The sequence below is a fragment of the Carassius gibelio genome, chromosome B13, assembly GCF_023724105.1.
Source record: "Carassius gibelio isolate Cgi1373 ecotype wild population from Czech Republic chromosome B13, carGib1.2-hapl.c, whole genome shotgun sequence".
Lineage (NCBI taxonomy): Eukaryota > Metazoa > Chordata > Actinopteri > Cypriniformes > Cyprinidae > Carassius > Carassius gibelio.
In genome coordinates this window covers 12,555,617-12,582,373 of record NC_068408.1, presented here as the reverse complement: position 1 = coordinate 12,582,373, position 26,757 = coordinate 12,555,617, and the positions used below count along the sequence as shown (strand labels likewise).

The 26,757-nt window shown below is 38.8% G+C and overlaps 1 protein-coding gene across 10 annotated transcripts in view; it reads right to left on the bottom strand.

Moving 5' to 3' along the window:
• The window catches only part of LOC127970030 (uncharacterized), a 59,986-nt gene that overhangs the window by 8,625 nt on the left and 24,604 nt on the right, over positions 1–26,757 (bottom strand). For 6 of the 10 annotated variants that reach the window (XM_052572220.1, XM_052572223.1, XM_052572225.1 and 3 more), the window contains 12 exons: positions 26,456–26,731; positions 22,578–22,835; positions 10,812–10,939; positions 8,508–9,924; positions 6,768–6,828; positions 6,398–6,653; positions 4,537–4,586; positions 4,306–4,415; positions 3,697–3,847; positions 2,927–3,061; positions 1,571–1,663; positions 765–824 (listed from right to left, as the gene is read on the bottom strand). In XM_052572220.1, the coding sequence (XP_052428180.1) occupies positions 765–824; positions 1,571–1,663; positions 2,927–3,061; positions 3,697–3,847; positions 4,306–4,415; positions 4,537–4,586; positions 6,398–6,653; positions 6,768–6,828; positions 8,508–9,924; positions 10,812–10,939; positions 22,578–22,835; positions 26,456–26,731 (2,995 nt within the window). The remainder of the gene's footprint in view (positions 1–764; positions 825–1,570; positions 1,664–2,926; positions 3,062–3,696; positions 3,848–4,305; positions 4,416–4,536; positions 4,587–6,397; positions 6,654–6,767; positions 6,829–8,507; positions 9,925–10,811; positions 10,940–22,577; positions 22,836–26,455; positions 26,732–26,757) is intronic. The other 4 variants (XM_052572224.1, XM_052572226.1, XM_052572227.1 and 1 more) reach the window with 4 other exon arrangements.

Sequence of the window (26,757 nt, the reverse complement as noted above, 5' to 3'; positions counted from 1 at the left end):
CCCGCCCACTGCCAGTTTACTCAATTGTATTTTGGCACCCCGAGTTGCCAGTTGGCAGAAAACACAGCAAATTTAATTTCATTCATTGTCAAGTGCGCTCTGTCCTGTGTCATCAATCTGGCAACCTGCACGTGCTTCAAGTCTGAGGAGGAGGGACCGGCGGAAATAAACCCTCTCCAATATTTAGAATTTGGACTGCAATACCTAGTTCAACCACTCGTTGTCAAACTTACATACAGCACCTTTAAATGTGTCTGAAAATGGGTTAGAGTTGATGTGTTTTTAATATGTATGCGGCTGTCCTTTAAAGAGTTTAGATTTATTTTTGAGGTAACAATTTGTTGTCAGAAGTTTGTTTGTTGTTTTTTTCTATTGTTTTTTTTTTTTAAGGATTATAAGGCAGAATTTATTTGATTAAAAAAAAAAAAAACAGTAAAACGGTACTTTTGTGAAATATTATTACATGTACTGTAATTTATTCCTGTGAGTTAAAAGTTAAGTGAGTAAAAAGTTCTTAAAAGTTTTTTTTTTTTTTTTTACTACTGTGTCTGGTTCTAAGAATATAATGTTTATATATTTTAGTAATGATTCAGTTTTTTATGGTGCAGTGAACAGAAAGGACGAAGGATGAGATGTTTTTGTCTGCAGACCTAGTTTTCTGACTAATGGTGGTTTAGTCTAAAGGTGGTACAGGGACAGTGGGATTAGAATATATGGACTAGACCTAGTTAGACTTTAGAGGGGACGTTTTCTGTCCTTCTTACTTTAGCCATGCGAGAACTGTTGAGATTCCAGCGGCGTGGGCTGGGCTTCTTGAGGCGAGACTGTGAAGCGTGCAAGACAACATGATGAGAATGGAGCGGCAGAATTTGAGGCATGTTAGAGATGTTGTAGTACGTGTGCATGTTTGTGTATACGAGATTAGTCTGTTCATTCCGTTTCCTGTACAGATGCTGAGACAGAGGAGACGGTCACTCATCCAAAATGACTGAAAGCAGATCTGAGCTAAGCTTCATGTAAAGCCACGTCAGCGGCCTCAAACCAGGCATACATATGGTCTGTATACCCACTGTATTCAAATGAGTTAGTGTAAATTAGTAACAAATCGAAACCAGGAACTAGCATGAATGTGACAAGGAATTCAGCTATAAAAATTCTGTTTAGGATAAGCATATAAATTATGAAATCTGCAAACCATTCATATTTGATCTAATAATGAGGAGTCTATATACAGCATAAGTTTCCAAGTCACATTGACATTTGTTTCTATGGATCTCCTGTCCAAGCGAACATGCAGGATTGTCACAAAGCCCTGGGAAAAACACACCTCTTTTGCTCAAGAGGGTGTTGGATTGGGAAAAAAGGAGCACCAATCAGGGGACAGGAGCCGGGATAAAGAACTGGGGTGAGATGTCACGTCCACAGTATGGTGAGGTAGTTTATGGGTGGGTATTCACACTCAAACCCAAGGGTGCAGTCAGGGGGCTCGGTTCAGAAGGGGGTATCACACACACACACACTCGTGCTTGGACACACACTCACACGGGTGCGGGCTGGCTCAGCGCAGTACCTGAGGGGACACAGTGGACAAAGTGGGGCTCTGAGTGATGTTTTTGGCTACCTGCAGAGCCTCTATCCTCAGGGCTGCGAGCACCAGCTCCTCCTGGGCCACAAGGGAGGGTTGAGGGGAGGAAAGTGGGAGTGACCCATGAAGTGGGAATGGGGTAAGGAGGAAAAGAGGGGTTAGAGTTGTACCAGCCTCACGCAAATACTAAACCTGAGGGGGAAAAAAGCTTACAAATACTGTACACACACAAACTGACACTCATACACATTTTACTGTGAACGTTGTGTATGTGGAGAGATCCATCGACCCTTCCTAGGAGTTTTATCACTTTTACTTTTAAAAGGATAAATCAGCCAAAATGAAAATTCTGTCTTTCAGTGGAACACAAATGGAGATATCAGTATGTCTTAAGAGATGCCTTGTAATAACAGTGAATGGGGACCAATAGCTCCAAAGGACATCATAATAACAACATAAAAGTAGTCCATGTGCTTTATCAAATTTCAGAAGACTTCAGAAGACATGAAACTATAGTAAAAAAATTAAGATTTTTTTTTTTTTATATTTTGAAAATAAGTCTCTTGTGCTTCCCAAGGATGCATTTATTTGATCGCAAATTCAGTAAAAACACTTATTGTATATTGTGAAACATTAATAACTTATTTATATATATATATATATATATATATATATATATATATATATATATATATATATATATATATATATATATTACATTTATTCCTCTAATGGCTTTAAGAAGGTCACATGATCCATCAAGAAACATTTTTATTATTATCAATTTTAAAAACAGTTGTGCTGCAAAATAATTTTGTGGAAACCATGATCTTTTGGGATTCTTTGATGAATAGAAGTTCAAAAGAACAGCATTTATTAAAAACAAAATTCGTAACAATGTAAAAGTCAATCACTTTTGATCAACTGAATGCATCATTGCTGAATTATTATAATTTTTTAAAAACATACTGACCCCAAACTTTTGAATTGTTGTGTACTATTAGTGTTTTTTTTACTCATTTAGGAGCTTGCCAGCCTAAGTGCCTATTTACTTCTAGGAGTTAGGGCTTCTAGGAACTTGAGGATCCATAAATATGACAGAATTTTCCTTTTAGGTTGAACTATTCCTTTAACATCTCCTGACCCCCAGTACTAGGGGGCAAACTAGGGGATAAAAAATGAGAGACAAAACAAAGCAGACAAGGAACATGAAAGACTGGAGGGACAAACAAATACACAGTGAAACACAGCTGAGTGAAGACACACACTCTCACACACACACACAGCTGCAAAGGTCCAGGGAAGAAGAGATAGTTGGCTGGTAGGCTTCTCTCTACACACCTGCAGTTTTTGGGCGAAGGCAGTGGGGTTGGTCTCAGCCAGATCAGGCTCCAGGTAGCTGAGAGGGGTAGGTGAATCAGACAGTCTGTCTAAGAGGGGTAGATCTGAGGGATCCATGGGGCCCTGGATGGGGGACTGCGATGGGACCGAGAGCAGAAGAGGGACAAGAGGAGTAGGAGGTGTCTATGTGTCAGTGAGGCAGGGCAAGCTTGTATGTAGCCTAGTGCATCATAAAACTTCTACAATAGGTTTAGGAAGCTTATGAATAAACATTATGGGGTACTGATTCTGGTGGGGAGACCCTGAGTAACCTGCAAGCCTAGCAAAATAATTGTCTTAAAGGGAGAGTTCATTAAAAAAAAATTATATTTTTTAAATCTGTCATTATTTACTAATTGGGAAACAGACCTTTATATAGAAAAGAGGCATGTATATTAGTCAAAATTACTCCTTTCAAGTTAAACTGAAAAAAAATTTCAGCATATGTTTTTGAAATAACATGGGGGTGAGTAAATAATGAAATGATTTATTTATTTATTTAGGAAGCACTGTCACTTTAAGACTGAAAGTAAAAAAGTGTAGCATTGTAAAAGCACCAGGTGAGCTGTGTAATCATTATAAGTAACTAAATAAAAATAACCCCATCTTCACACAATTGTGGTGTTTTCTTGTGTTCTGACTGTACGAGCTCCACATTATCTGAGATAATGAAATAAATACACCCTTAATGGCACTGATTCTTTTGGGAATTTTGACTGGTTTGCACTTACCGCTCCATCTCTCTCATTGCTCTGTGTTCGACTCTGAGACTGGCTTTCTCTCTTTCTGCTTTTTTCTGAGGCCAAGGACTCATGAGCACCACGTGGTGGCAGCACAGGTGATTTCCCCTGCGAGATCTGAGCCTCCATCTCCTCAAAGCTCCTGTGAAGAATCAGACCAACACAATTTAACACATGGAATACACTGCCAAAGTAATGAGTAAATCATTGTCAAAGAGCCCATGAGAATTGAGTTTTATGGCTTTCAGTCTAAGTTAGTCAATCTATATAATACCTTCTCAGAAAAAAGGTACAGTGCTGTCACTAGGATGGTACCGTAATGTACAAAAGTTAAAAGGCACATTTTTGTAACTTATTCACCTCTAAATTATTCATATTAATACACTAAGGACACACATTGATACTTTTGAGAGTTTTTACCTTTTTTGTGTTTTTGAGTGTGGTCTACAAAATATACCTTTAGAAAATATATTCCAGCAAGTACTAACCGACAGACAGACTTCCTGTTTAAACAGAAAATATTTCTACACAGACTATGTATGTATGTGTGTGTGTGTGTGTGTGTGTGTGTATGTGTGTGTGTGTGTGCGTTTGTTTTACCCAGTACAGGGAGAGTTGGGCTCTGAATCTTGCATTTTGGAAGTCTTTGTTGGACTCTCGGTCACAGAGTCCAGCTTTAGATAAAGTGATGGTTTCTTAACTGAGAGAGCCTGTAAATACATACATACATACATTTATTCAGAGAAAACAAAGCACTGAAATGTAAAATTATTATTATTTTATGTTTTAAAGAAAATTTCCCTCAGTTTAGTGTGCTATGATGATACTCACAGATGCGGAGGAGCCAATCTTTTCCATGTATTCAATCTCATAGTCTGTAACTGCAGAAAATACAATAGGAGAAGACAATGAGAGAAGATATAACAGGTTAAATGTTTTATAAAGGTTATATAGGAATTAAAATAATATAAGGTTTTCAAAGATTATTCTTTCTATGCTGATCATCAGTTCAGACTGACAGAACCAATATGAGAGTGGCACTATAATTCATCTGCCTCTGTACTACTGACCCAGTTAGTTTCAGGCAGAAACTGCCCTAGGGTGCGAATGGTTCCCTGAAGGTCAAAGGCTAATAAACCGAGTCAGCTTTGGGTCATTTGGGATTGTAGGCAAACTTGTATCATGTGGGAAATTATCTGATGGGTGAATCTCAAAAAACCATTTTACCCCAATATCACTTATTTTGGACAGAAAAATCAAGGCTCGTGATTAGAGATAATGTACTGACATGTAGGGATGGGCATTCGATTAAATTTTCTTAGTCGATCGTCGGGAGAATTAACGATCGACTATCGATTAATCATTAATATTTTTATAATATAATTAATTATTTAATTTTTATAATAAAAAAATGCAATGAATACAAAAATACAGCGTGTTTTTCCTCGGTGAGACCTTTATTAAAAGATCAACTTGTGGCAGACAGTTAAACTACGTTCAGGCAAACCGAACATATATCCGCGTGCATATGCAGTGCTCTAAAGCAGCGGAACCTGCAGCTGCTAGCAGGCGTTCTTAACCCTTTCGAGTCGATTAACATATGCGTTTTGAGTCTGAATAAAGTGCTTCATTCTTTTTTCTGAGGAAATCCATTTCTCAAATCATCAACCACATCACATCTTTTTGGGGTGAATTATGTCTTAGTCCTCTCATCGCGAAGCAAACAGTAAAATAAAATAAAAACGCTGCCTTTTCTTCTGTGTGGGCGTATTCAAGCCGCGCGCTTCAGTTTGAATCTGAATAGCGCGTTCAGCGCGGGGGCGTGGTCACATTAAATATAATGAAGGAAGATATGAAAAACAGACATTGCGTTGTTTTCATATGGATTACTTTATCTCAGAATATTTGTTTTTCGGAAGCACTTGTTTAGTTTAAAAGTAAACATTCCAGGCTTTCTATAGATATCTCTCTCATGTCTCTTCGTTGAGTATTCACGGAGTTACGGTTCATTTTAATGAAATGTTTGTACATGACGATCAGCGGAGACAAAGACTGTAGACAGCGCACCTTGTTTGTTATCTTTATTTTATAAGTGCACAAAGGTTTTTTGTTATTATGTCTGTATCCAAAAAAAACTAGACCCTTTACAGATTCGATTGATGTATTGCTCTTATCTGTACGATTAAAACTGAGAGTGTAATTTATCAGGGGTTATCAGGAGAAAATGACTCAAAACGCATATATGCGTTAATCGACTCGAAAGGGTTAAAGCCTCTTGAAAATTTGCCGGGATGCATAGGTACATCATTTGAGTCGTGGCCGTGTTGTACTTAAACACGGCATCGCAATGTTTGCAGTTAACTAGTTCGCTTTTTAAATCAAAATGGTCCCACGCCACACTTCGCCGTGACATCTTCATGATTATTCTTTGAAATCAAAACGGAAGATCACAGATAACCGAGTAGGGTGTCAAATATTGCCCCATGGTGGTAAAATATTTAATTGCTGCCACACAGTGAAATTCATTTAATTGCTTGAAGACTCGCACTACGCAACGCAACCTGCATTAGATTAAAAAAATGCTTTAGATTAATCGATAACAAATTAACATGATCGAGGAAAATCTTAACGATCAATTATCGATCGTCGATTAATCATGCCCATCCCTAAATGAGAGACTCCACTTTCTCACCGTCACTCTGTGCTGGTAGACTGTTCTCACTGACAAAAGCTGTAAAGTCGGCTGGCTGCGGGAAGTCTTGGGGGTCAGAGTTCAGCTCCACCTCTATGTCATGTCTAGTCCATTTGTGACTGGTGGAGGAAGCCAGTTTCTCCTCATCTGTGGCGTGATCTTGTGAGGGCTCGGGATTGGCATCAGGTGAGTGCTCCTGCAGGTGATTATGTGTGGGTGAAGTGGAGGGCGAGAGTGGAGAACACACAGGACAACACTGTTATGATATGAGGTGACAACGAAGGAGAAAAACAGATCATCTTCAGAATGAACATCTGCAGTGAATGTGTGAGTGTACTGTAGGTGAATGTACGCTCACGTCTCAACTTACTTGAGCAGATGGCTCAGTAACCTGAGTCCTCTTTGGTGATTTCTTCACTCTAAAAGTGTTACTGTTTAAGAAAACATGACAGAAATGTGTGGTTATTCTTAAACTTTCAATGTAGAACAAAATACAACATCCAACTATTATTTTTGACAGATGCTGTGCAGATAATGTTCAACTTCATAAAAGTTTTAGTTAAATAATACATACCTGTTTTGATGTTCCGATAAAGGGATTAAATAACATTTTGACAATGCAAATATATTGTAATTCTTACAGTAAACGATGGATCATATTATTAAGGATTAAGTCTCATGAGTTAATCATGATTGATTGGGATATATCAAATATACAGTATGTTTTTCAGTTTTTAGTTTTCTTGTGCAAATGTGTTTTTTATTATTATTATTATTATTATTATTATTGTAAACATACTTTTTTTGCTAATGCAGTCTTTACAAATGGAACCATGGCAAGAAATTAAGACCAACAGATACTAGAGATTATTTGGAAATATGCTTCGCAAAAGTATGGTGATTATGCAGTACAGACTTGTGGTTTAGAAAATAAAAACAAAAAAATCCGTAATGCTCCACAGTCTCTGGCCTGACCCAGTTGGTTTTAATCCCTGTAGCCCTTACTAAATCGCTCAGTGACCCAAGAAAGTGACAGATGCCTCATATAACAAAAGCATTTTAAATCCTATTCTGTTGCTGTTGTTGGCACATTTCCTAGTTTAAGTGTGATGTTAATATTTTAGGAGTATTACTTTACTCCTCATGTCAAATCTGAAAAGACATTTGTCCTGAAAAAGTAAAGTTGAAAACCTTGAATTGTGTGAGAACTACAGAGGAATTATAGAGGAAAGTTTGCAGCTAAGCAAAATATATTAAATGGATTAATCAAAAACAGAATCAAATGATCCAGTAAACTCCCAGATTGAAAGTAATATTACTTAAACCTGCTCCTTAATAGCTGTGCAGGGGGTCTTAAAGAAGGAAAATAATGTCTTGCTAATAGGCACAATAAAAATTCCCTTGTCAACATTCCAGGTCACAGTTTCTGCTTTCTAGCAATAAAACCTGCAATGTTTATTATCCACTTGGCCACCCTAAGGAGGTAAGATTTTTTAAATGAGTCTCATAAAAATGTCTGGATTAGGAATTTATTCAGAAATTTTAGAGATAGACTATCAATCTTCATTGACAAAATAACTGAAGTCAACAAAGCTCCACTTGGATCACATGCACATAGTATCACAATCAGTTTGTACCCTTGTGTGCACTAGCGTGCCTGAATCGACTGCACTTGTTTGAGGGTCCATTAGATGGCAACAGAGTCTCATTGGAGAATATCAAACATGGAGCCGAGGAAGATGGAGGTGACGTGGAATGATGTGATGAGAAATCAGTCATATGTATTAAGCTAAATGATAAAACAACTGACAATGAGCTCATGATTTAAAACATGTTAAAGTGGCATTTTATGTTAGCTATATAATTACTGATGCTGATTTTTCCACCATCTCCCTACTTACAAGAAACAACACAGAGAAGAGACATTGCTGGACTTCCTGTGATACATGAGATCAACAGACATGTGGCAGAGGTTGTCAAACAACAACTAACACCCACTTACATACGTGTATCTGATAATTTATAAATGTACACAAGAAAATACACAACAATTAGAAACCATGCACTACAATGGATGATGTACTTTGAAATGAAATGAAATCAGACTTACGATTTGAGAGGCTTCTTCTTGTTTTTGGCAGGTTTGTTCTGGTTGTGATCCTCCAACTCAGCAATGTTATCGTTGTCATTCTCGTTGTCGTTGGATTTGTCAAAAGTTTTCGGAGGTGAGTTTCCCATCTTGCTGGGAGATTTAAAGGTATCGATTGAGCCATCAAAGGAGTCTGCATCAAAGTCGTAAGATCTTCTAGACAGGCCAGGAGAGTTGGGGATACCAGTGTTTGTAGAAAATGGATTAAAGTTAGGGTCATCCCACTTATTGGGATCAAAGTTATATGACCCCTTGGGGATCGGGATGTCATCAATGTCATTTGAAAGTGCAGGGACAGGTGCATTGTCTAGCTGCTCTGTCTGGGATGGAGGGGGCTTCTTAATCCCCAGTCTGGGCTTTCGGATGGGCATCTTGGCCCCTGGTTTCTTGCCTAGGTTTTTAGGAGGAGGAGTACTGCGTGGTGCCTCTTCGCTGTCCTCTGAATAGTCAAACTCCAGTCTGACTGGTTGGCGTTTGGTGTTTGGCTGTTCCTCAGTGCTGATGGGTTGCTCTTTAGCAGTGGAAGAGGCACGAGGCTCCTCTACAACAACAGGAGTGTCTGAGACCGATGTAAAGTCGGCTTTCCTGCCTAAGACCGGCGAGTTGGCAACTTTACTACCTCCTGTACAGAATGGGTCAATATTCTCAAAGTTGTCCGGATCCCATTTGTAGGAGGCACTGGGAGGGATAGGAGACTCCTCGTCGGGAACAGCTGGAGCCTCAGGTACTGGATCAGGAAGCACCGGTTGGAGCTGACTTGATATTGAGCTGGCAGTGACCTCCTCAGCCAAAGGTGGAGGACTTTCAACTCGAGACTTTATCCTATTCCTCCGTAGGGTTCCAGCAGGACTAGGACTAGGGCTGGGAGAAGAGCTAGCCCTCTCTAGGGTTTGCAAGGGGCTTTCAGGCTGTGGTTTCCCTCTCTTTTTCTCCTCTGGCGTGCTGCTAGAGGAGACTGTTTTGGGAGAGGTATGCTCTGGATTTGAGTTCTGCCGGGAAAGAGGTTTCTTCTTCAGGGAACCTGGACGGGGCTTCTTCACTTTACGAAGAGTTCCTGGAGCACTTTCTGTTCCTATGCTGAAGGACTCTGCTCGTGGGTGAATGGGTTTGTCGGAGGTTCCTCCTGAGAATTTGTCTCCTGGGCTCTCTAACTCACCTGACTGTAGGCTTAGAGAGCGGGTAAGAGGCGCTCGACTTGATGGTCCAGACCCAAAATTTGATTCTGGTAAGGGATCATTAGCAATTAAGTAATCTAGGTTGTAGGTGCCACTAGCAGCTATTGGTTTGTCCTCATCAAAGACTATAGATTGAGAGCGACTGGGAGATTTAAGCTGATTTGGGTCTTGAGCTTCGCTGGCAGAGATGTCAGCAGTGGAAGCTGTGAAGACAGAGAATGGCATGTTACTATACATTTTGAAAACAGATCATGCTTTCAAGCAGATCACAGAAGAGAACTCACATATTAAGCATTTAAATTGTTTTATGTTAAATAACAACTGCAGAAATGAAGGAAAGAGTGCAAAAAGTACTAGTAAGTACTAGTAACATTTGTTAGTTTTGTTTTGTATTTCTAAATCTTTCTTTAAAAAAGTTCAGTAGCAATACATTGTATATCCACTAGAGAGAGTACAAGTGCAGTGTTTGATAACAAAGACCACAGTACTCCTGTCTCAGAATAATGGAGGTGAAAAGGCAGCCCTTTCTTGTTTTTTCTTCTCCTTCTTTAATTTTTTTTTTAATAAGAACAAAAAATGAAAAAAAATAACAAGAATACTGTTTAAATAAAACACATTAGGAAAAACAAAAGTATTGATTAAATAATTAATTAGACCTCCATATCTTTGTGTCCAACAAAGCACAAACTGACATCTAAACTTTGCATATACCATAGCCATATAACATAGATACAAGGATACAAATAACTATACATATCTACTAAGCTTAGCTTTTCTTAACATTTCCTGGGTTTTAGGGTTAAGACTAGTTAATAATAAATTCTGTTTTCAGGTTTACTATTTATTGTTGCTCTGTGCTCTCTGCTAGTGTAAAGTATTTACTTTCTATTGTCTGTCATTTAATATACTGTCCATATTTTACTTTATATTAAATATTAAAACATTTGTTCAAAACAAGACACCGTGACAATATTTGTCAGTGTCCTGTAATTTTAATCATTTTACAGTTCAGTAAACACTCCTGAAGCTATTTGACTCCACATAAGACTATCTGTGTGTGAATTGTGATGGAATGGAGATCTAAACGTACCTGTGTGTTCTTGGGACAATGCCTCTGAGTTGGTGTAGGGGGGCTCTGTCGGGGGCACTGGTGAGGAAGCAGACTTCACAGGGGTGGTGGACTCAGGGGTTTCGAAAGCTCCATCTGAGTCTGAACTCCTGCGAAAAAACAGTGTGTCAGAAGAAGGTCTGAATATATTGAATTAAGAGTTGATTTGATAATCTCATTGAAGTATAAACATCAAGTCGGTTTTGTTTTCATACAACAAAGCTGCTTATCATATCCAGCGCCGATACAGCAAACAAGCAACATCAATTTATGAGACAACACATCACAGCTCATATTTACACTACAGGATCAAATCAATTCAAATACACCTATTAAACAATCATTCATTGTGTGCCAGACCTTATAAACAAACGCCTGCATCAGCATGTGTCTAGTAGGCCCTGGTGGATTATTACAGATGGAAATTAAAGCGCTGAACCTGCAGCTAGGAGACCAATAACAGCAGCTCAAACACATACTATGCTCAGCAATGGAGTCTCTTTTTTTTAACTACTGAGTATCACAGTTGACATGCTATTTTCACACATTTTTCATTTCAGTCAAGACTACACATTTTGCTTTATATTACAATATAACAAAATATCAGTTTGTGAATGTTTTCGGTCTTGGCATCAGAATATACTGTAAAACACAAATCTGACACAATATGTGATAACGCAGGCGAACATACAGCAACAAAGACGCAGCCTCAGACCCCCACCCAGTCTCACCGCATTAGTCCCTGTCCTTTCTCTGCTGTTAGCCCACGCTCACCTCTGCCTGCCTTGGATCATATAATCATGCTTGGAGGTCCAGCTGAGGCGCCGGAGGAGTCCTATGGCTGGGTCTGCCCCATCCTCTCCAGATGTCCCTCCCAGCAGCGTGTCCCAGCCCCAGCGAGCCCACTGCAGCGGAGACAGAGCCTGCCACGAGCTCACTGCCATATCTGCCACCGATTACAGCCTCACGGTCACTCATACACCTTTTCCCTATTCCCAATGACAATTCCTGAAATATGAAGCTTTGATTCTATCCCTTTGTGTGTTACACACCGTCTCTCCCTCTTTTTTAATATTGTACGTGCTCTCGCTCTCTTCAGTCTATCACTGAAGGTGGGCTTCATCCAAATGCAACCCGTTGCGGATCCTCGCCACTTGCAGACTCACTGTTTGGCTCTCTCTCTCCCTTTAACACATCCTCCGGCACGTTTCCCTCCCCCACAGTCAGGACAGAAGCAGACTTCCCACTCAGGCTGCTGTAATGTAAAGAAAATCTGTGTTTTTTATAAAATCAATGTTTTTTTTGTTTTTGTTTTTCTCCATCTTATTTATTTCCATCTGTGCTGAAATATCCAGCTGTATTGCAATTACAGAACAAAACAGGATTTTTCTGTTTCAGTCATGGTTCTCTTTGTTAAAACTCATGTTTTCATTATTACTACTACAGCAGGGACTTTGTTGGAGTCATACGCTCAGTTTTGCTGCATAAAACTGATGAATGTACTGATGCTTTCAGTGCAGTGAACACACCCATTCCCTGCTTAAAAAAAAATCCTGATTTTGATGCTAGTCCTCAGCAACACAAACTAGACCAGTAGAAAATCAGCAGAAACCAGCCTTCTGGTGTCTTCCGTGGGAATGAGTGAATAAAATCGAATCAAATTCGATTAAAGTATTCTTTCATCTAGAGCTGAATAATTTACACAAAAATGTAATCTTTACCGTAGCTTTGAAATTCTTCTTATTATTTTTTTAAGGGTCCTGTTTCTTGTGTGGATATATCATTAAAGGACTCCTCGTGCACTTTTACTTCCACAAAACCATTGCGGTCCTGAAGAGGATTTTGGCACTTTCGTGGAGTGGGTGCTGGAGAGAAATAGACTGTATTTCTCCATCTGCCCTGTCAAGAAGGACATCTCCATACCCACTCACGAACCAGAGACCAGTCAGCCGTCATCCCCGCTGCACAGAAGTACAGCCAGAGCCCACCACAGATGGAGAGCCTGAGCCTGCTGCGACACATGAGCCAGCGTGCATAACCACGACTGAGACTATCATCACCCCGGAGCCTGAGCCTCTAGAATCTTCTGACCAAGTGCGTGAGCCGGCAACACCGTTTTGGTGGAGATAGAGGGCTTGGAGGGACACTCCCGCAGCTGAGGGTGAGCTGCAACTGGCCACTGGACAATTTATTGAGGAACTTAAGGCCATCTTTGAACTATGCCCCTTTCCTATTGCCTGTCCCTTACCTGTTCCTCGCCCACCTCTGAACCCTGACCCTCCCTGCTATGCTAGACTGATTTTGTCTGTGCGAGGTAGGGAGAGAAATGTAATGTTTCGGTTGTATTTGGTTTGGCTTCTCTGCGTTCCAGATCACCTGTGTTCCCTTGTTCCATGTTTTTTTTTTTTTTTGATTAATGAGCTCTGCACTTGTTTCAGTTCTCCCTAATTACGTTTCCAGTTCTTAAGTCCTGTGTTCTACCCTAGTCCTTTGCCTGGTATTGTTTTTTATCTACAGGTTGTGCTACCCCTTGCTCCTGGATTCCTTCTTTTTCTTGTGTGGATATCATTAAAGGAATGTTTTTGGATTTTTTTTTTTTTTCCTGCATTGTGCGCTTTTACCTGCACAAAACCATTACACATGAGTCACATTTCTCAGCATGTCAAAATGATTGTCTTCCAATGGTGCTAAGTCAACTTTTTACAGTCAGTCAACAGTTCATTTAAATACTGTACCTACAGCGTATTTAAAATAAACAGATGCCAAAAATGACATGATATGCCTGCTGATGTGACGACTGACAATACCCAGCAGTTCATTAGCAAAATAAGAGATTTTCTCTTCATTGCACTGCTAACCTCAGCATAATGAATGGAAGTAGTCAATATCTTTCCTGACGAACATACATGCTTGCTGATCATATAATTTTATTTAAAATACATAAATGCACGGTAAATGGCAAAAGCCCCTCTGCATTGCATCAACTACTCTGAGAAATTAGTAACAATGGCTTTTCATTAAAGGTGTAAGTGGATATACTGGGAATGAATGAATGAGAGGTTACAATAATCAATAAGTACAAGTCAAATCCAAAATCACTGGGATACAATGATACAGGTAGAGAATTAGAGCAATACAAACAGTATGCTCCTTTCAAGTGCTGCGATATATACGGATGGCAAGGAGTGAATTTCAAAAGACTTCAAGTCTAATTTTACATCTTTCAGTGTGTTAATGACATGGGGCGAGATAATTATCAGTTGATGAGCTTTTCAGCCCAAACAGGGATGCTTCCACATATCTGGCAAACACACTGTTGCCATGGTGACGTTGCTCTCTAGACATATGCTCCCATGTGCAAGACATCACACACATTGGCAACGTGCACAAAATCCTGACCGAAGCCTCATATATCCTTCTCTTACACATAGATCCACATATGTACAGGAAGTCTATTAGCACATATAAAAACCCATTTATTTTGTGGTATGGGAATATAAAATACTGATTTATTTCTGAAAAGTCTGCAGAGGAAATTAGGTGGAACGCTGTATCATCAAAATTATGTTTCTCTCAGGGGTTTTAAAAATACTAAGAATGGGTTTTCCACATATCTGAAACTCTCCTCTAGATGGTGGAAAAATATATAAAATGCATCTCTGTTAATTGAATCTTACTGAACACTTTTTATGAATGCTACTGAGACAGGGGTAATTGCAAATGCCAGCAGTAAACGAAAATAATCAGCATAAGAATCTACAGATGCCGCAGGGTCAAAATATCCAGTAAACAAGTAGACATCTGCAATAAATGAGTTGTAACAATGTGAAAAGCTAAAGGAGACAGAAGACATGAGGGAGTTTCAGGTGAATTGGTCTGCATGGAGACAGCCAGGCTTGTCTGGCACAGAACAGCACTGCTTGGTTCCAGCCACAGACACTGCTGTGAGTGTGACAACCCACAAGGCTGTTCAAACAAAGCTAACCTAAACCAAGCTATTAGTCTGTCAGAGAGGAGAGTGATTAAGAAGCAGATCTATAATCACATCTGCTAATAACAGTGTTAACATATCACTTACACAATACTCCAGCAGATCATATTGTGTGCATCTTCTAAAATTCTAATTGTAAGCATAATTGAGCTTAAAATGGGCTGAAGAAAAGAGCATCTTGGTAAAATAAATAAATAAATAGTTGTGATTTGCTCATTTTTATGACGGAGGGTACAGAGTGTACTATAGATCGAGGTAATGATAGTGGTTGACCAGTAGAGGGAGACAAAGGCTGTGCTCCAACTGGAATACTAGCATATGGCCAACTGGTGTGTGAGCATGTTATGCTATGGCAATTGTAAATAGAATGCTAATATTCTATTTCAAACATAGGCCCAGTTTCCAGTCCTAAGCAAACTCCAGATAACCTGGAAGTCACAGAAGAGGTGGTTGGCCAGTAGTAGGCTACATGCTCAAATGCAAGTCAAACAGTTGAAAAGTTAAGAGAAAGTGCAGGTCACATGATTACAGACTTCAGATTTGAATGCTTAGCAGTGCATCACATGTTTCCCAGTAGATCTGAATGTCAGTGCTCATGACATGGTATCAGTATTCAGAAGTAGGTAAGTGGAATATAAATATAGATCCTTTCATTAAAAGACTAAGAAACATTACAGTGTAATGAGGATACAGATATTGTTCATAATGGAACATGTTTCATTTAGATATTTTGCCACTAAACTGCTATGAAAAATGGAAAAGAAACAGAATTATGGCGTAAAAGAAAGTATAAAAATAAAAAAAAATTCAAGAAGCCAGATTGTGTATGAATGTGTGCTCCCTTAGCACCACAGCTAAATTCAAATCTGGTTGAAGTACTACCATCTAAAAAGTTTGGGGTAATGTTTTCTTTTCTTTTTCTTTTTTTTAAAGAAATTTATACTTTTATTTAGCAAGGGGACATTAAATTGATGAAAAGTGGCAGTACATACATTGAAAATGTTACGAAAGATTACGGTTTAAAATAAATGACCTTATTTAGAACTTTATATTAATCAAAGAATCCTAAAATGTATGTATAATTTATTATTATTATTTATCATAATTATCAATGATAATATGAAATGTTATTTGAGCACCAAGTGAACACATTAGAATTATTTCTGAAGGATCATATGACACTGAAAATGGGATTAATGGATGCTAAAAATTCAGCTTTGCCAAAGCGGGAATAAACAGCATTTTATTTTTATTATTTTCTTTTTTTTACTGTTTCAGATTTTAATAATATTCCACATGGTTTTTAAAAATACATTAAAATTATATACAGTATATATATACAGTATATATATATATATATATATATATATATATATATATATATATATATATATATATATATATATATTAATAATGAAGATGGGATAGCATTACATTGCTTAAGCAGAGTTGAAGACAACTCTTGGTGAATGGCAAAAAATTGAAGTTTGTACAAATAAGGCCTTGTATAGGAAATTAAAATGTTGGATTATGAATTCAATATTTTTTAAAAGGTAATGATGAAAGTTTCTTCCACCAGATTCCTATCATGATGTGCTACTTTTACAGTAGGTGAACTAAATGACAAATCTAATAATACAAAGCTTTTAGAGTTGAGGTTCAAACTCCCACATAAACTATGCAGGTACTGTTATGTAAGAATTCTCAAAAGGGGATTGCATAAGCCAAACTTTAGACGCTAAAAGCTATGTTAGTCATGGCTCAACGGGCAGCACTGTATGGTGCTACAATACTTTTACTTAAAGCACAGACCTCAAGAGCAGGTTCAGACTTTGTGTTGCCTGGAGCAAGAAGTTCCAGGTTTTTTTAAACATAGGTCATTTACAACAGTAAAATAACCATTGTGGCCGATAGGGTGAGGATTAAATACAGTAGAATACCTTAGGTGTTAAAATGCTAGAAAGACACACAGTTGGTTAATAGACTATTTTAAAGGCATAGTTGCACAAAAATGTAATAGAGTAATTGCCCTCATGTTGTTTTAAACTTGGGTTTACTTCTTAAGTGGAACACAAAAGGAGCAGAATGTCTGAACTGCTCTTTTCTCTTACAATAAAAGTGGATAGGGATCAGGGTCTGTCAAGTTCCAAAAAAGGTCAAAAGAGGACCATAAATGCATAATAAAACGGTAACACTTTAGAATAAGGTTCCATTAGTTAATGTTAGTTAATGTATTAATTAACATGAACAAACAATGAATAATACATTTATTACTGTATTTATTAATCTTCGTTAATGTTAGTTAATGAAAATACAGTTATTCATTGTTAGTTCATGGTAATTCACAGTGCATTAACTAATGTTAACAAGCACAACTTTTGATTTAAATAATGCATTAGTAAATGTTGAAATGAACATGAACTAAGACTTATAAATGCTGTAGAAGGATTGTTCTTGCTTAGTTCATGTTAACGAAAGTAGTTAACTAACATTAACTAATGGAACCTTATTCTAAAGTGTTACCAATAAAACTAGTCAGTATGACTTGCACATTATATTTAAAATCTACTGAAGCAATATGAAGGCTTTGTTCAGGCTGACTGAAATTTAAGTCATTATTTATTAAATATTTGGCCTTGGAAATCTGAGCTCACCATTTACATTCATTGTATGGAAAACAGTAGCTTAGGCACTCTTGGGTTGTGTTCCACAAAAGAAAGAAATAATGTGTTTTTCTACTGCAAATGATGACAGAATGTTCCTTTTGGGTGAATTATTCCTTTAGATTTACAGCAGGCTTATATCACAAACAGGCATACAGAAACACCACTCCACCCACACTAAATGTTTGACATGATCAATGCCATTCTGCTTTTCTGAATGTCTACAACATAAATAGCCTCACTCTCTCTCTCTTACCCCCTCCCCCTTTTCTCCAACACATCTCAGTGTTCTATTTCAGCAGCATCTCTCTCATTCTCTCAATGCTGCAGCATTAGTCTCCATCCCCCACAAAAAACACATCTCTCTCCTATTAAATAAAGCCAGAACTCCCCCGTCCAGACGTCTGCAAGCCCGCCAGACTGGAACACACGTCAATATGTAAAAGCACATACAGAGCCTTACTACCGCCAGTAAATGGCTAATGTAAATAAACATGATGTCTGATCGTGACATCACAAAGACACAATAACAATCCCCTCCTCCTTTGTGTGTGCTGTGTCTCTGACAAACACCACGCTTATTGCCTATTTCTCACAGCACTGAAGGAATACTCACATTCAGACTCAAACCAGGTGAACAAATCAGGCACTTGAATTCAACAACAACGACGACAACGAGGTCGTCAAGAACCTTCCTATCTGCTCCTCTGGTTCTTACTCACATGCTCTCGGGACGCTCCTGAGAGGGACAGGGGGGCTGTCCGTTCTCAGCGGACTCCACTGCTCCCATCCTCTGCTATATGATCTCCACTGGCACCCGTCTCCCTCCTCCTCCCCCCAACCTGCGCCTCCTGTTTCTCCACGTCTCTCGTCCTGAGGGCCCTTGGGCTGGCGTCAGACACACGCTGCTTTGCTGAAGTAGATCCGGAGCAGATGGCATCAGGGGCATACAGGCGCCCCGCTCTCAGCCCTCAGCATCCCTTCCTTTCGCTCTCTTTGACTCTGTCTACATTGCATCGGGGGAAAGCTGTATCTCTATCTGTATCCTTAGCAACAATAGAAAAGGACTGTATTGCCTTATGGGTAGAGATATGAAAGGATGCGTAGAGCAAGAGAAGGAGGAGGGAATAAGCGATGCTCCTGCTCTCTAGTCTTCAACTCGGTCTTCTCATTGGCTTGTTGTGGCGCTTGGCGAAGTGGCTGCTTGTTTTCTCCATAACCCCTCCCTCTCTAACTCTCTCACTCTCTCTCTCTTTCTCGCTCTCCCCAGGGAACGGAGTGCTTTAAAAGATGAGCAGCTTTTCCCTGTCGATTTGAGGTCTCTTGTGCCGATCTGCACAGTGAATGTAAACAATAGCTGACCTCACGCCAAGCTGAAAGACACAGGTCTCTTTTTCACACACCGAGACAGAAACTGAGGCATGTGGGCTCTCCTGTCTTTTGTTATGCAACAACGTTTACAGTTTCTCTGTGTTTCAATTTTATTTTTTTGCCCTAAATCACACAACTAACTCCCCCTGTTAAAATAGAGTGACACAGCAGGTTACTCACATTACAGAAACGTAACTAAATAAAGTATAAATTAACTGCATGTACATCAGACTTGATGACGCTCTGATCTACAACTGCTGTTCTTCCATAGGTTTGCTCAGGTCAAAGTCATGATATATTAACCCCCATGAACTCAAAAAGACATGGCAGAAAGCAGTCATCAGTCCCAATGTGCTCAAATGACAGATATATTCAAATTCGCAATAAAAATGTTATGAAAAATGAAAATTAGAATGAAAATGAGACAACTCAAAGAAAAGAGATTACGAGCCTGAAGGGGACCAGTAGCGATTCTCAGAGGTCGAGCTAATCCATATTGATTTACAGCATGAGACAGCAGCAGTTGTGGGAAATTGGGACATTGGTGGGGGCATCTGAAACATGAGGATTATTAATCTATTGTTCACTCATGAGAAAGCAGAACAAAGAGCTTTTCGCACAGATCTGCCTAGTATAGAGCCTGAGGACTGTACACAGAGTAAGGAAAATCTTCATGCCCCAAAGTTAACCGAAGCTTTGTTATGTTCATGTGTTTGTATATGACATGGATATGAACCACTAAAGAAACAGAGATTAGCTAGCCAAAATTAAGATAAACCTGGAACCCTGAGCCAGAGGCCTTTTCACAAAAAAAAAGGAAAGTGGGCAGTGACTCTTCAAGAAAAAATGCACAAAAAAAAAACAAAATATGCAAGATAAAATATTTCATAAACCATTCATTTTTCTAAAGCAACACTATCCAGCAAACATTAGCAGTGGATAAGGTTATGCTCATTAAATTTTCATTGAACTTTAATGGTGTGGTGTGAATGTGAGGGAGCAGCGGTGAAAACTCCTACAAGCCTCATAATAACTGCTCCGTTCTCTGATAATTTGTTGACTAATGGTCCAAAAAGAAGGTGGCAGTTAATAATTAATATTAATAGTCAAACAAAGTGTAGTAAAAAAAGGCATGCATTTTTAATGTACTATTTATTTGAAATGTTTTCTTTAATAAATAGTATGCTTACATGAGCATGAAATATCACAGTACAAGAAGCAAGGTAAATAATGACCCATATGCCTTTAGCACAGAGAAAAAACTGGTCTCAGCAGAAAAAAAACATTTCTTCTAAAAATCCACTGCCTGCCATTAACAAAACTTTTTGAAAATAGAAGATAAAAAGCAGCAAGTAAAAACATGCACCTGTACACAAAGGGTGATAATTCTGTAGCTTGAGGGTGTTTACACAAATGAGATTCAATGGCATGTTTAAGGCTCTATCATAGTGAAAGTCACTGGTTCTGTAGCCCACCATCCTAATGCTGGAGACCACTTGTCTGTTCAAACCTCTCATCATATTATGACTTCCCTTCTCTCAGCTCAGCGATTTAAGGATGTATGCTTTATTATTTCTAGAAAATTCTGTGCCTGTAGAGGAACACAGTGTTCTGCAGCATCTATATGCAGCTATTGTTTTCTTCTCAGCAGAAGCCAGGGGCTACTTTCCTCTCACTCCGATTTTTAAGAGCAAAAGTGATGAAAAAACACAGCCGTCCATTATAAATTATAGCAACAGCGAAGGTTTTTATAAAGACCTGTCATAAATTTAATAGCTGTCTGTGTCAGACAGCTGGAAGACATGTGACAACTCATTATTTTACAATAAAAGAAATTGTAAAAAATGCTGTCACAGGCAGAGTGAGAGTGTATAGTGTGTACTGACATCTTCATCCTATGCTCAGATGCAGGAAATTGAAAATTAAATTTTCAGCAGTGCAGCCACTGAAAGATATTGCAAGGGCAGTTTTTTTTAAAGATTCATAACATGGGCTTTTAGTATCTAGGCTGAACTAACAGTCAAGCATGGAATATGAATAAGGAGAGCATATTTAGTTATTTCTTTTTGGTCTGGGAGCCATATTCATATTTGCTGTGAATTATGGATCAGTCAGTTGTTTTTTTATTCATTTGCTAATGAACAAGTTAAGTTAAATGACCATAAAACCCTTCAGTTTGGCACCAGTATAAGGAATACAGATATATATGGCTTCATTTTGCCAAAACAAACATTTAAATGTTTACCTGAGCGTGTCCTAAAGACTAAACTGTACTGTGCTCAAATACTGGCATCTTAAATATCCAGTAGTGAATACAAAAGCATACATAATACAAATGACCTTCCAAAGAGAAAAAATGTAAGAGTGTGAGAGAAATGAAAAAGACAGATTGCCCTTTCTAGTTGTTTGCAAAAGGAACAGGCTTCATTCCCCTAATGGATGTTTTATGTTGAGATGCATCAAGCTGGTGCCCCAGGGCATCAGTTTATATTTGGCTGGATGGTGGTGCACTTCTGAAATAAATCTCATTATGCAAATGCTACGTTTTACATGTGAGATCTTAAGATTAAGTTCTTGCATCTGCATTCTGCATCCCTTTATGGGTAGATAAGATGTACATTTCAGGGTACTGCACCAGCTACAAACTAAAGGTACAGTTTTTTTCACATTTTTTCCATACAGTGTAGGACGGTTTTTAGGATGTATTCCTGTTCTGATGTGTGTTTACAAGCTGTGTGCTGCAGTGGGCAGCAGAGTTCAGTTCCAGCACTGAAAGAAACACATGCACACTTTATCGCCCTCTGCTGTCTGATAGAAGAAATGCATGTTGAGCTCATCACCAGTCAACGTGGCTGAGTCATCCTGCTCTCTATCCAAACACTGCACAGCCTCCGACTGATGTGAAAACGTTTACAACAATGTGCACAAATGGAAATGAGTCACCTACAATAGTAGCAGCACACTCCATGACAATACAGTATCTTAAATCCACACAGAAAAGTGACTTCAACTGCCAAAATCACCTTGAAACAGTGGGTTAAAATGAAAATATCCACAAAAGGGAATTTTGTTCTGAGAAAAAGCTAGAATCATTTGCTCAGATACTTGGTTTGACATGTTATTGTATAACAAGTGGCTGTAATGAATTTCAAACATTTTAATCAATAATTTAAGATAATTTTAGGGCAAATATATTCTTTATATACAGTGCTGTAAAGATGCATACAAAGACCAATAGTCTTCATGGTAAATTAATTTCTGGGTGCTTCAATTCTTTCAGACGCAGAGGAAACAGGGTGTAACGAGGAACTCTGTGTACAGTTCTGTACATACAGTACATAGAGTGTATGTCACAAATCCCTCAGGATCATCACTGCTATTATTATCAGCAGCACAGTCAACAAAATAATACAGTCAGATCTATTTAATTAAACCTAATCAGTATTTATAAATTCTCATTAGTTTGATAGTTCAGAACAGAGTAAATGGATGAAGAGAATTTGAAAGCAGCCTTGTGTGAACTGTATTGCCCACGCAGGGAGGGCATATGAGTGGCAAAATCATCCAAGGATCTTAAAATAACCACAAAGCAAAAATACTATGAAACTAAATTTGAGCGTACAGTATCTCTACACTTGTGGCATCCTCACAATCTTCTAAAGAAGAAAAACTGTACACTGTTAAACAATCAGTTAACACACTCGGCAAATGATCATATCCTACCTTGCTGAAGGCTCAGAGGGTTGGATTTGAGGAGGCACAGGGGCAGCAGGGGGAGCCTCGGCTAGACCAGAAGGAGCAGGAGGAAGGGTCTGAGGCTCAGGGGGAGCCCTGTCCGGAGGGGTAGGGGGCGGTGTAGGGAACTCGACCGTGTCCTGGAGCAGGAGGGCAGGGAGGGCAGGAGCAGTGTCGTGCTGTGGTAGGGGTAATAAGGGAGATGGGACAGACACACTGCTCTCAGCAGCCTCTACCAGAGGAGACCTGCACAACACCACAAATACACACACAGGGAACGGTGAGGAGAGACGCACCTATGAAATCGTTCATTTCAGAACTATTATCATAGCACACAATAGAAACACATTTTTTGCCACTCAGATTTCAGACATCAGCTAAGCTTTTATTCCATTTTTTTAATTATTATTATTATTAAACCATTCTCACAACTAAGAAAAATAAATAAATAGTCTAACATTCAAAAGATTGGAGTCAGTATGATTTTATAAAAATAAATTAATAATATTATCCAGAAAATAAATTATTACAGTACCAATAAAGACATTTATTCACTATGTATATATATAAAACATTTATACAAAAGTAAAAAAAAATTTAACAAAAGTACAAAATTACTTTAAAAAAAATTGAATTTATTTGTGTATTCATATTTGCTATTAATTATAAATCAATCACAATTGTTCTCTGATTTATTTACTAATGAACCACATGAGATACATGTTGTATATATACATTTATACAAAATGTACAACTTTTTCTGTACCTATCAAATTTCTGATACAATAATTAATCACATAATGATATATATCATTCCTACCATCCCTACTCCACACTCGGCAGGGAAAGAATGGCAATAGCTGAGCAGCATCTCCAACAAAACCTAATCCAACAGACAGAACAGCAGACAGCCCTTCAGCTGCTCCTGTCAAGGGGTGTGTGCCTCATGTCACATACTAAAAATACAACTCACTCCACCACACAGCCTAAACAACTGTACATAGCACTGCTCTATCTCATCAGAAACAGTTGTAGACAGTGTGCAGAATTGCCCTCTAATCAGGTCTACGCACGCATCAAAGTATTACGATCCTCTCCTTCCTTCGCTTTAGCCGGATAGTGGGAGATTGCATGTTAGACATAACCACAAACCACAACCTTAATGAACACAACAAGGTTTCTAAGGGCCCAGAGTTAATGGGAAGAGCACAAACACAAAATCTAATCTCCCAGGAGCAGCTGTGTCCATAGGAATGAGTCCAGACATGGTTTTTAATAGCAAACAGACTGCACTAAATAAAGGCAGCAGGGGGGAGCTGGAGTGTTAGCAGCCATAAAAATAACAGCATCACTACTGTTAGCACAGCCATCATACAGCTTTTTCACAGTCCTAACTACAATCTAACTGACAGAAATATGTAAGGCATAATTAGAGAAGTACAGTGTGGTTAGGTTTGAGCAAAAAGGGGCTGCGTCACACGGTTATCTTTATAATAAATGCAATTATTAAAGCCTATTGTCTCGTTTTATAATGTAAAATTGTTAAACATTTTGAATAAGAGCAGCTTTTCAAAGCATCACTAACATAAGTGTGTTCCATTAAAACAAAATAATTGCACTGGCTATTAATTGTTGCCATGGTAACTGTTGCTTAGCTCTTGTCACGCATCATAAGGCTTCCGAGCCACCTCTCTCTCTCTTTCACACACACACACACAGTTTCATTTGGTCATAAAATCACAAGTGGCTTTATAGAGCCCACTGAAATGAAAAACAAATGTGGAATAAGCTAGCTAAATGACATGGAATAGTTTGGAAATGACATATTCATCTGCTCTACATAAAATGTGTGAAAGCTGGGAACACAGAAGCCTGTTGTATGTGACCTATTTAGTTACTTTGTGGTAGACAGTGGCACTATAAAAAATTAGCATGAGTTCTCAAATTTTACATTGCTGTGTTTTTATTCAGCTGTTATGTGTGAGGCGCTAACACAAAGACCAAGTAAAACTTCCTTGCAACTTTCTAAATAACCACAGGAAATGAACATTCTCTAGTTTTTCCCTGAAGGGTAACCGAAGGCATCTTATTCAAATCTGCACAGTTATCTTAACAGGATAATATTAGCATGTACATGTGGAAAGTTGGTAGCTTGCCTAAAACATCTGACTAAAACCATCAGGCTATAGTTTTGCACTGTATTTCATTTATACACAATGCCTCAAAAGCCACATAGTTCAAAATACCCTCTCCCATATGAAATAAAGTAAATTCACATGCCACAAACGATATGTAGCACAGCATTTTATGGGTTCGTGTCTAAAAGCGGGTTTAGTACAGCTACAGCGGGGTTTATCACACATTACCAAGAGCAAAGGTATCTTAACTGCACCCATAAAGTCCTGTTTAATCTACTTCATTCCTTACAATAACGGAATTTAACCTTCTGTCAACACAGAGCAAATCATTATCATCAGGTGTCTGAGACTGTCAAAACAAGCGGAATGAGCAAGCTAGCAAATTTGAAAGAATGAGAGACAGACTTCACAACACACTTCCTTCTTCCCTCCCTGTCTTCCTTTACTGTCCCTCCCTCCATCTATCCACAGAGATCTTTACAAACCATCTGTAATTATCATCTTTCCAAATATCCACAGGGCTGTATTCTCCAGCAGTTGACACTATTAGTCAAATTTAAAAGAGAAAAAATCAATTTTTAACAGCAAAGGAGGTTTAGTAAACTCACCCGAGATCAGTACCAAAAGTAAAGTGTGCAACTATTCTTTTAGGCAAGCCACTCAAAATTCCTCAGGCAGCCACTTCACACTCCCTCTCTCTTTTATTTCTCCGTATCTATCTCTTTCTCTCTTGACTGTATCTATCTATCTACACACACAGAGTAATATTCTCAACTGGAGCGGCCCTGAACTATGGCTTTTGTTCAGCACTGACAGACCTTTTGGTATGACCTCATGTGAGGGCGTTGGTGCAAATAGCAAACACATATGCTACTTAAGTAAGACACGTGCACACACACACACACACACATACTGACAGATACATGCAAAATTCCTCTAGTCCACATCTGTGGCAAGCAATAATGAGTGGGCCGTTCAGGGATACTGGGACAAATGCAGAGTCAAAGTTTCTCTCTCTTCTTTCCCTTCATCCACACTCCCTATCCCTTTGTCCACCACTCTCTCTTTCTTTTTATCTTTCTTTCTTTCCGGCTCCGGCATGTCTTTCTAAATGAGGTGCTAGGCTAAAACCTCTGACTGACAAGCACCAAGTGCTCCACTTTCATCAGTTGTGGCTGCTGCAACAGAGCAGATATAGACTCACGAGAGGGAGTGGGGAGTAATGACAAAACGAGAGCAAATAAGAAAGTCCACAAAAGAAGGCGAAGTGTACATTGCAATGCTCCATTCTAGACGTGTTCAGATATTCAACAATTAGGTCTTTGGACACCCATGTAGTAATTACTTATTTGAACAATGCCTGAAACTTGGTATTAGGAGCACTTCCTGTGTCTGTTTGCCTCTTTAAGACAAATCGCTTGATGAATTCCCCAATTGTAAGTCACTTTGGATAAAAGCATTTACAAATGAATAAATGTAAATGTAGTAATTTGGTTCACTTAAGCAATAAAACAGACAAAACACAAAAAAAGTAATGCCCCCGGATGCAAAGCATGACCCTTTCTATGAATTATGTAGTTCCCTGGATCGAAACATAACTACTTTGGCATCCTATAGTCTCCATTAAGGGGAATTTCTTTGTGGCAAGTACCAACTAACTCAATAACAAACAAAAGAAGGGGCAAATCATCACATGAAAGTGCATAAGGAGCATATAGGAGGTCTCACCTGCAGTCTGGTGGCTCTTCTGGCTGCTTATTAAAAGGGGCAAAACTCTCCTCTGGTGCAGGCGGGAAACTCTCCTCAAAAGCAGGAGGAAAACTCTCCTCGGGTGCAGGTGGGAAACTCTCCTCAGAAGCAGGAGACAAAATCTCCTCAGAAGCAGGAGACAAAATCTCCTCAGGTGCTGGAGGAAAACTCTCTTCAGGAGCAGGGGGAAAATATTCTTCAGTTGGGGTTTGGAATTCTAGATCAGTCTGAGGCGAACGGAGGGTCTCAAATGGCCTAGAGAGAAAATAAACAGAAGAAAT